The sequence below is a fragment of the Marmota marmota genome, unplaced genomic scaffold (assembly GCF_001458135.2).
Source record: "Marmota marmota marmota unplaced genomic scaffold, marMar, whole genome shotgun sequence".
NCBI classification, from domain to species: Eukaryota; Metazoa; Chordata; class Mammalia; order Rodentia; family Sciuridae; genus Marmota; species Marmota marmota.
Genome location: NW_025999896.1, coordinates 586,461 through 596,410, shown reverse-complemented (window position 1 = coordinate 596,410; position 9,950 = coordinate 586,461). Strand labels below are relative to the sequence as shown.

Below are 9,950 nucleotides of genomic sequence, written 5' to 3'. Positions count from 1 at the left end.
TAGAGGTTGAGGGCGAGTAGTGCCTCTCACCGCCAGACCTAAGGCTGCTGACAGCCGCGCTCCACCTAGGTCGTCAAGGGCAACCTTCGGAGCCGCGCCCCCGGCCCCGCCTTTCGCGCAGAGGCCAGGTGGCGGTTGGGGGCGCAACCAGCCCATTTGATTTCCCGCGGCCGGTGGAAAGGGGCGGAGGGGGGAGGGGAAAATAGCTGTCAGCCAATGGGCTGAGCTGGGAGAGGTCACGTGGAGTAATAGGGGCGGGGCCCAGGTGTACTTACGGGGCAGCGGGCGGGGGCCTCCGCCTCCGTGCGAAGTCTGGGAGGCGGGGCCGGCGTGAGGGTCGGGGGGCTGCGCGACTAGGATTGGCCTGTGGTCGGGAGGCGGGGCCTGCGCGCGCCGCGGCAGCCAGCTGCTATTGGCCTGGGCTCAGGGCCCGCTGCCGCCGTGCGGGCGAGGCTCGGGGCGCGAGGACCGAGCGGGGCGGCGGGTCCGCGAGCCGGGGGGAGGGGCCGGGGCGGTGGCGGTGGCGGCGGCGGAGGAGGAGGAGGTGGCGGCTGGGGCCCGTACTGGACCCGGCGGGATGAGTGAGGTGGAGGCGGCAGTGGTGGCGACAGCGGCCCCCGCGGCGACGGTGCCCGCGACGGCGGCAGGGGTGGTAGCGGTGGTGGTACCGGTGCCAGCGGGAGAGCCGCAGAAAGCAGGCGGCGGGGCGGGCAGCGGCGGCGGGGGCGGAGCCGCCTCTGGCCCCGCTGCTGGGACCCCCTCGGCGCCAGGCTCACGCACCCCTGGCAACCCAGTGAAGGCGGCCTCGGGGACCCCCGCGCCCCCGGCTCGGAGTCAGGCGGACAAGCCGGTGCTGGGTGAGGGGGGGCGCACGCGCCAGGGCGGCTCTTAGGGGTAGGCGGACTGGGGGAGGGGCAGCGTGGGGTCTGACAGGGTCTAGAGAGCCGAAGATGGGCCTGGCCCCAGGCCTAACCGAGCTGGGAACTGCGGACCAAAGTGGATTCCCCTGGAGGGAAATCTTGCTATGCCTTCCGGGGGTGGGGGTGGCGGTAGGGGTGGGGCAGAGCAGAGCCGGGGCTAGCAGGTTCAGCCAAGGCCTTGCGGTGGAGAATAAACTCTTATTTCGACCACGCCTCTGGGGCGGGAGGCTTGGCCCAGTTGACTTCGTTAGCATGGGGTAAACTCTGACTTGGGAAGCAGGTGCACTGGGGACCCTTACATTGGGAGGGCTAGAAAAGCTCTTGAGTTATAACCTGAGGGTGGCACTCAGTGGATCAGGTGAGTACCGGTTCTAGGTGAAGGACCTGGAATTATATAGCATGTGAGGAACATGCCTTAGAGTTGGGTTTTGAAAGCTTAAGCCTCCTGTGTGGATGATTCAATTTGGTGGAATTGGGATAAAAATACCTTAAAGCTAGTAGTGAAACCTAGTTGTCTTGAAAATAAGCTTAATAGGAAGGCAGGTTAGGTTTTTGGAGTGTCTCAAAACTCAGTCCAACTCCATCTCTTCCCCCCATCTTACTATCCCCACTGCATCTCTGCCTGGCAGCAATCCAAGTCCTGGGCACTGTCAAATGGTTCAACGTCCGGAATGGTTACGGATTCATCAACAGGTATCCGAGGAACCCAGGGAGAGGGTGGAATGGGTGTCTTCGAACTGGCCTGTGGGACTGGACACCTTCCCATCCTCATCTCTACCCCTGCCAAGGCACATGGTTGCAATGTCCAGCTGACGCTGGTTGAGTCTTTAACCACAGCACAAACGTGTGCTTAGTGGCAAGATGAAACCTCCTCCACATCTTCAAGGGCAAGCAGAGGATTAATGATCCAGGAACTTGGCAAACCTGGTTCTGACCTTCCTAGCTTCTGTCTCACCTTCAGGAATTTTCATTATTTTTAGTTTGCTGTACTTTGGGGGTGGAATTATGGCGCTCTCTGTACCTCAGGGCTCTGGGCTAGAATCTTCACTGATTTCCTCTTAAGGGAAGCACTTGAGGCACCCTCACGACTCATCTCCCTTAAAGAGCTGTGACTCATTTGAATCCCCCACCTGATGGGACTGAGACTGGCTGTAGGGGGAGGGAGGAAGGAGGTAGTCCAGCCAGAGATTGTTGCTTCTCTTCAGTTGGCAGCCCCTCCCCTTCCAGCCTGGGAGAGGCTGTAGTGGTAGATTCTGAGCAGAGCCCCCAAGTGCAGCCTTCCCCAGCCCGGGCACCCTGCCCAGCCAAGCCCTCCTGGGAGGCCTTAGTTCCCTCTTAGCAGGCTGACCTTTGTGCAGATCCAAGTGCTTTTAAAGCTGGAACATTTGTTCTGGTGAAGGCAGGCTCCTGTGAAGAGTCCCTCTCCTCTCCTCTCATCCTACAGGGTTCTAGGATAAACTAGGATTGTAGGCAAGGTAATGATAGAGAATGGATATTCTTTTCTCTCATCCTTGGTCCCTCTGTATGTTGAGAGGGAGCCTGACTGTGGATTTACTTCCAGGCTGAGTATGAACATAAGGTTTTGTGGCTGTTTGGAACAAGTTCCTGACACCTTGTCCCCTTCCCAAAGTCATTCTGCACCTCTGGCCTGCTCCTTGGATGTAAAAAGGAGATAGTGTAATTTTCCAGTCCCAGTAGGGACTGGGGGTGGGGGGTTGGCTAGAAACAGTTATAGCCTGCACCAGCAGGTTCTAAGGTGCCCTAGGGTAGAAGGTGGAGCACTCTGTAGGTAAAGAGCTGTCCCAGCTCTTTCAAGGTGCCTTTGCCTTCTCTTCCATTCCTTTCTCATGAAGACCAGGATTTTCACTGAGGTTTTAGGTGTACCTCTCTATACCAGCTTTTGGGGGTGCTGTCTATCCCCCAAGTAACTGAAATCTGAAGAGGATGGGCCCACCAATCTTAGAATGGACAGCTAGGGAGGCCTTAGTGGAACTGAGTGTCTTATTAAAATCACCCCCTTAACGACCCATCCTGTTCTGCAGGAATGACACCAAGGAGGATGTCTTTGTTCACCAGGTAAGCTAGGTTGGCTTTCTGAGGGGAGGAACTGGCCCTCTCTTTGAAGGCCTTTCCCATAACCCTTAGCTGCAGTCTTTCTCCGGCTCCTCAACGGCCTGCCCACGTGGAAATAGCCACTCTCCCATCTGCCTCAGGTGCTTGTATCAACCATTAGCCCCAGTTGTGTTGGGTTACTGAACAGCTGTCAGTGTGTTTTGCCCTCTGGGCACTACATGCTCTCCACCTACTGGGACCTGTTAACACCACAGGAAGGAATCAGGCAGTTTTCCAAGGGAAAGAACTCAGGTCCGAGAGACTTGGGTGCAGTGGTTCTCAAAGTATGGTCCTCGCACCACCAGCAGCATCACCTGATATCCAAATTCTCAGGCCCCGCCCCAAGCTACCGAATCAGTCAGACCTTGGGGCTGGGCACCGTGTTAACAAGCTCCCAGGTGATTCTGATGCTCTCTAGCTTGAGAACCACTGCTTTGGTGTAAAGAGCTCTCTGGGATTGAGGTAAGAAGCACAGTATGTTTTACCCATTTTGCAATTTAAGACTGTCTCTGCTTTTTGTTTTGCTTTTGATTTCCTCTTTCTTGCCTCCCTTTTTGAAGTCCCTGAGGGATATAGGAGGGAAGGGAGAGAGTATCCTGGGGACAGTGGTAACTTCTCAGTGGATCCCCAGGCTCCTAGTTTGACTTTTCCCCTACTAAATTTTTTCTCTTTCTTTCAATGCCAGGTATAGAATCCAGGGCCTTTCACATGCTAAGCATGCATTCTACCACTAAGCTACACCCCAGCCCCTCCCCTACTAAACTTTGACCATCTTTGGCTCTGCCCTCCAGCTCTGGACCCCAAGTAAAATGTTGAATGGAATTGGGTGGTGGACCCAGCAAGGGTGGAACAGACAGACTCTTTTTTGCTGCCCTCACTTTTCTCATGGCCTTTCCCCCAACCAGACAGCTATTAAAAGAAACAACCCCAGGAAGTTTCTGCGCAGCGTTGGAGATGGGGAGACTGTGGAGTTTGATGTCGTGAAAGGAGAGAAGGTTTGGGGGCTGCTGTGGGGTCTAGAGTTGGCCGGGCTTGTGGGGGAGTGTCCTGGAGGTCAGCCCAGGCTTTGACCCTTCTGGGACCAGCTCTGCCTCTGGGAATGGGGCTATGTTCTCACCAGGATGTGTCTTAACACTAAGGATGTTCTAAATAATGTGTCCCTGTCTTCAGTCAGTAGTATCGAGGTGTCTTCTCAGTAGTTCACCAAGCACTTCCATGTCTGTTTTCCATATGGGGCCCATCCCCAGCAGGATGCTTCTGAGTCAGTCCTCTGGAGCAAAAGATGGACAGTAGCTGCCAGCCCTTTCTCCACCCCATGGTCTTTGGGGGGAGGGTGCCATAACAATTATTTCAAAAGGACAAGCTGTTCTTTCCTAGATGAGTACCAACTCACTGTTGCCCTTTGGCAGGGTGGGGGAGCTGGATAAGTATAAGAGGAGCTACAGGAGAGCTGGAGAGGGGACTTGGGCTGGAAGACAGAAGAGACTGTCTTCTGAAGACTCCACTGATTCCAGCAAGTTTGCAAATGTTGTGCGTTTGTCATGGGGTGGGGGGTTCTGACGATTCCCCTTCCACATTTCCAGGGTGCAGAAGCTGCCAATGTAACTGGGCCTGGGGGGGTGCCAGTGAAAGGCAGCCGCTATGCCCCCAATCGACGTAGATTCCGCCGATTCATCCCCCGGCCTTGCCCAGCTGCCCCACCACCTATGGTGGCAGAGCCTCCCTCAGGTGGAACAGAACCTGGTAGTGAAGGGGAGCGGGCCGAGGACTCTGGGCAGCGGCCCAGACGACGGCGCCCACCACCTTTCTTCTACCGAAGACGGTTTGTGCGAGGCCCTCGGCCCCCTAATCAGCAGCAGCCTATAGAGGTGAGGGGAAGCTGCAGTAAGGGAGCCATCTACTCAAATTTTAGGCAGAAGTGGGAATTGGTGAGGTTAGAGACTACAGGGTCCACAAAGGAAGTGGAACCAAGGGCTGGGAAGAGCCAGGGATAATCTGGCCCCTGGACAGCCAGGGTTCCTACAGCCCACCAAGGCCTTTGTATATTCCCAGGGCACTGATGGGGTAGAACCCAAAGAGACAGCTCCGCTAGAGGTGGACCAACAGCAGGGAGATGAGCGGGTGCCTCCACCCAGATTCCGGCCCAGGTACCGAAGGTAAGACTCCTTTTCTGGGGCTCAGTTTCTCTTTGCTGTCTGGTGTTTAGTCTTTGCAAAAGGGGAAGAGTTCCTAAGAAGTGCCTAAAGTTAATGGTTAGAGGTACCCAGAGGGAAGCATGACTTACATGGAGCTGAAAGCCTGGCTTCTGGAGATGGGAATAGGGAAGCTGGGGAAGTCCTGGTGAGAGAAGTGGTCTGCCCTGGGTTCCATAGTCCCTTCATGGCTTCTGCTTCTTTTCCTAGGCCTTTCCGCCCCAGGCCACCTCAGCAGCCTACCACTGAAGGTGGGGATGGTGAGACCAAGCCCAGCCAAGGCCCCACTGATGGTTCCCGGCCTGAGCCCCAGCGCCCACGAAACCGCCCCTACTTCCAGCGGCGACGGCAGCAGCCCCCTGGCCCCCGGCAGCCCACAGCCCCAGAGGTGAGGATAGTGGAATTGGGGGTGGAGGGAAATGGCTGGGACCAGCTGTCCCATTTTTGGCCCTTTCCCTTCCCTTCTTTATTACTGTGCCACTCCCCTGTCTCTGTCCTTTCATGTAGATTGCTAGGGCCATCCTTGGTAGGTACTATATCAATCAGCCCCAGCAGAGACAATCAAGCCATGTTAACCCCCTGCAAAACCCCACCCCCACCTCAGTTCTGCTTGGAGCCTTAGCACCAGCCTGTGGGTAGAAATTGTTGGGGAAAGGAGGGAAAAAGGGAAAGACAGAAGGCATGAAGCTTCCTGAAGAACAAGAAGCCTAATTGACTACCATTTTCTCTAGACCTCAGCCCCCATCAACAGTGGGGACCCCCCCACCACCATACTGGAGTGATTCCAACTCAAAGGACACCCAGAGCTACCATCTGGTGAGAGGCTGCTCTTTTCAGAGGGCAGGTGGCAAGAAGGCTGGGGAATGGGTCATGATGATAAGTTTATGTTCATGATTTGTCTGTTTCTTTTGTTCTCTTAGGTATCTGCCAGTTTTTTCCAACTGACCTGTACCCTACCCAGCACCCCCTCCCTCCTTTCCCATAACTCATGACATCAGAAGACCGGCTTTTCCCCTTTTCCTTGAGACTCAGGAGGGCTAAAGAAACAGCCTTTTGCATTTTTTTCCCCATTCTTCCCTATCAAGGGTTGAAGGAAGGGCTCCATCCTTAGTGTTCGGAGGCATCAACTTCCTCCCCTAAGTCAGGCTGAGAAGGAACCAGCCAGCTCTTAACCTCCTCCTGGTTGCTTTTCTTTCCCACCCAGTTTATTTTTGTTTCCCTTCAACTCCCTACCTCTGAAGCCATTTTATGAACTGTCATGTGCCACCTGAGCCTCCAGTAAAAACAAAAACAGGCTTTCTTGTTGTCTTGGTCTCTGCCTCTTCTCTGTTCTGGAGAATTTGGATCACAGGTAACTCACTTCAGAACCATGGACGGTAAAGTGTGAGAAGATATAGGCAGTCAGCAGGGCCTACCCTTGACTCTTTGCTCTGGTGTCCCTAGCTGTGCAGCTCTGACAAGTGCCTTCAGCACTGAGATTCACTGTTCCTGTCAAACAGGGATGATGCCTCCCTTGCAGTGCCTGGCACTTGCGGCTATTGTTTATTGAACATTTACTATTAAAGCAATAAAAAGTAATGGAAAAGGGCATGAGTGACAACATCTAGAGGATTCTGAGGCCTGGAGGTGAGGCAAGACAGAGGGAGGAAGAGGGGCAGGCAAAGTGGATTGTAGTCCCCGTTTCAGCCATCCTCCAGTGCCTCCATGACAGGACACTCTTCTCCATACAGTGACTTTATAGATGAATCTATATATACATATTTAGTACAACAGCCTTTTGGTTTCTGCTCCCTACCCATTCAAACATATACAAAAATATCCAAAGTCTCCTCCCATCCACTGTTTACAGGCAGTCATTCAAATCCCCTTTTGCCCTTAGTTGGTCAAAAGCCTGTGGGGGCAGCACCCTTCCAGAATAGGAGTGGAGAAAAGAGCTGGGTTCCCCACTTGGCAGGCTTGGGGAACAACTGAGATGAGGCCCCAAGTTTACAGGCAGATGCCTTCTCTCCCTTCTCACCACATGAGGGTACGTACATACTTTGTATTCCCTCTTACTCTGAAAGGCTGAGCCTGGAGGGAGGGAGGAGAGGCTAGATTTGGGGAGGGTGAGTCCTTTGCCCTAGAGGGGTCAAGACAGAACCCCCTTCACCCAGAGTCTATGTGGCAATAATTCAGTGAAAGTGCCAGGTTGTGGGAGGAGTCTAAGGTGGTGGGAAACTCAACTTCTGGTCTCATGTCCTGCTTCCTTCTTCAGTTTGTTCCACTGAAGAAGCCAGTCTAGAGCCACCTCTTCTCTAGCCCCTCTTCCCTAGAGGGGGTGGATGTATTCTGGAGAGGAGTTTGGGGTGGGAAAGGAGAGGGAAAACAGCCCACCCTGACAGTCACGGCCTAACCACAACACATAAATAATCCAAAAGAGTCACACGAGGGGAATGAAGGGGTGCTTAGACCACCCTTCCCTTCAGCTTCCCAATTCTACCAGGTTGCAGGGTTTTTTCTCTACCCTGGAAGTAATGGGGAAGAGAGGGTTAAAGTGCTGCAGAGGAAAGGAGGGGATCTCAGGGGTGGAGAAAGCTGGTTCTCCCACCCCTGCCTTGCCCCTCAGTCATTCTCATCTGGCCCTAAGTATTCGAGTTCCGTGCTGGGTTTCACCTCCTGCTCTAAAAGAGAGGGTGTCCGACGGAAGGCAGCTGAGATCTGGTCAAACGTCCGGCCTCGGGTTTCAGGCACTTTTAAGAAGGTGAAGATGAAGAAGCCAAGCAGGAGGATCGCAAATAGAAGGAAGACGTAGGGACCCATAGCATCCTGGGATAAGTGGAGAAAGGTGTTGACAGAGTAGGGTGGCGTGGGATGGGAAGGGATAGTTTCAGGCAAGTCAGGAACTAAATACTCCTAATAGGGAGCTGGGACTACTGCAGAAACAGGTGGACAATTCAAGGGGCAATGGAAATGACCAGAAATGAAGGATTACGCTGAAAAATGGATTATCTGAACCCAGACCCATTTCTCTTCCCTTCACCATATTGCACTCAGAGGAGATTCCCAGCCATTTGTGGTATTAATACAAAGTTTAAATCATTTTATTCCTGGTCTAAGTTAAGTTATGCCACTGGTTTGTTCCAAAGACACCTGTGTTACTATCCAATCTAGTTCTGCCCCATTTTCCTTTGATTCTGGTGGAGCAGCTCCACCAAATTGATCCAAAGACCACCACTCTAGGGTTGGGGGTCGCTGACTGGAAAGCAAGTAGGATAGTGATGTGTTGCCCCCTCTATTCTCCAGTGTGGGAGATTGGGGCAGGGATGGGGGACCTACCGCAACATACTGGAAACCCATGCCAACGATGAAGTTGCACGTCCAGTTGGAGAAACCAGCCACTGCCATAGCCGCTGGGCGGGGTCCCTGGCTGAAGAGCTCGGCCACGATGAACCAGGGTATGGGACCAGGGCCAATCTCAAAGAAAGCCACAAAGCCAAAGATGGCCACGATGGAGACATAGTTCATGGCTGGAACCCGCTCCTAGGGACCAGGCAGGGAAGGTAGTGAAGCTGATTTCGGCTTTCTGGATATTTACCTGCATTTGACCTACAGGAGAATTGAAATCTACCCTTCCCAGCAGCTTGTGGGGGGTGTGCCACCCTTCATTAGAACAGGCCCTGAAGCATTTCTGAACACTGACACTATGTTGGCTGCCCCATGCAGATTCAAGGCAGAGGAAACATTCTGGTCTCAATTCCTATGATGATTGATTCCCCATTGGCTCTAAATCTGAGTTCTTAGGAATTATTGTTCCTGAGGCTTGACAGGGGCTCTTTCTCCTGGCTGACAGACTTGTGCTATAGCCAAGCACCCACGGTCCTGGCACACAGCAGCCCCAGGATTGAAGGCATAAATGTTAAGGTGTGATCCTGACTAGCCACAGAACCTTGGGACCATTCCCATGGGTTGGGCTATTGGCCCGTCCCAGCCCCCCCAGGCCTCACCAGCAGAAGCAGAGCCACAGTCATTAAGATGGCACAGCCACACATGCCTGACAGGCCCAGGAGATGAAGTGTTCGACGCCCAGCACGCTCCACCAAGAACACCTGTGGGAAGAGTTAGGGTTTGGCAGGGGACCTTCAAGACACAGGAAGTGGGAGCATGTTGACAGGTGGGGATAACCAAGAGTAGGGCCTTCAGAAACCCAGGGATGTGAAGCCTGTGGTGCAGTCCATTCCAGAGGCAAGTAGTTACCGAGACCAAGGTGAAGACAGTATTGACCACACCAGCTCCTATGGTGGCATAGGCTGGCTGCCCCACCCCTGCTGACTCAAAGATGCTGGTCGAATAATAGAAAACCTAGAGGTAAGGGAGAAGAAGAGGTGATGGCAGAGTTGTCCTGTTTTCCACTCCAGCCATACCAAATTGGACCAACCCTGAGTGTTAATGGAGGAAGTTAGTTCCCTTCTCCCCTCCCCAGGTCTGCTGGCTGCTCCATACGTACAGCATTGATGCCTGAGAGCTGCTGGCTCAGCTGCAACACAACTGCAATAACTAGGGGCTGCCGGTGGGTGCGGCTGCCAAGGAGTTGGAGCAGGGACAGTGGCCGCTCTCGCTCCAGTTTCCGCTTCTCATCCTTCAGCTCAGCCAGCGCATCAGACACATCGGCCCAGCCCGTCAGGCGCTTCAGACCTGGGGGGGGGGGCAGGGGAGGGTCAGGACTGATGGGGGCCTGAGAGGAGGGACA

The 9,950-nt window shown here is 54.1% G+C and overlaps 2 protein-coding genes across 2 annotated transcripts in view; one reads left to right on the top strand and one right to left on the bottom strand.

The window, feature by feature from the left end:
* Window positions 1–404: 404 nt before the first annotated feature.
* On the top strand, window positions 405–6,520 carry Ybx2 (Y-box binding protein 2). The gene is made up of 9 exons (XM_015504398.2): window positions 405–857; window positions 1,550–1,613; window positions 2,963–2,996; window positions 3,938–4,027; window positions 4,616–4,900; window positions 5,085–5,188; window positions 5,435–5,612; window positions 5,956–6,040; window positions 6,145–6,520. The coding sequence occupies exons 1-8, from the start codon at window positions 578–580 to the stop codon at window positions 6,004–6,006; spliced, it is 1,086 nt and encodes a 361-aa protein (XP_015359884.1). The 5' UTR covers window positions 405–577; the 3' UTR covers window positions 6,007–6,040; window positions 6,145–6,520.
* Window positions 6,521–6,945: 425 nt separating this feature from the next.
* Slc2a4 (solute carrier family 2 member 4) overlaps window positions 6,946–9,950 on the bottom strand; it is a 5,961-nt gene continuing 2,956 nt past the window's right edge. The window contains exons 7-11 of the mRNA XM_015504397.2: window positions 9,708–9,895; window positions 9,458–9,562; window positions 9,208–9,309; window positions 8,540–8,743; window positions 6,946–8,029 (exon numbers count right to left, since the gene is read on the bottom strand). Coding sequence (XP_015359883.1) covers window positions 7,826–8,029; window positions 8,540–8,743; window positions 9,208–9,309; window positions 9,458–9,562; window positions 9,708–9,895 — 803 coding nt within the window. The 3' untranslated portion in view covers window positions 6,946–7,825. The remainder of the gene's footprint in view (window positions 8,030–8,539; window positions 8,744–9,207; window positions 9,310–9,457; window positions 9,563–9,707; window positions 9,896–9,950) is intronic.

Coding starts and splice junctions, on each gene's coding strand:
- Ybx2 (XM_015504398.2), top strand. CDS start 578: ATGAGTGAGGTGGAGGCGGCAGTGGTGGCGACAGCGGCCCCCGCGGCG. Junction 858..1,549: donor GGCGGACAAGCCGGTGCTGG/GTGAGGGGGGGC, acceptor TCTGCCTGGCAG/CAATCCAAGTCCTGGGCACT. Junction 5,613..5,955: donor GGCAGCCCACAGCCCCAGAG/GTGAGGATAGTG, acceptor CATTTTCTCTAG/ACCTCAGCCCCCATCAACAG.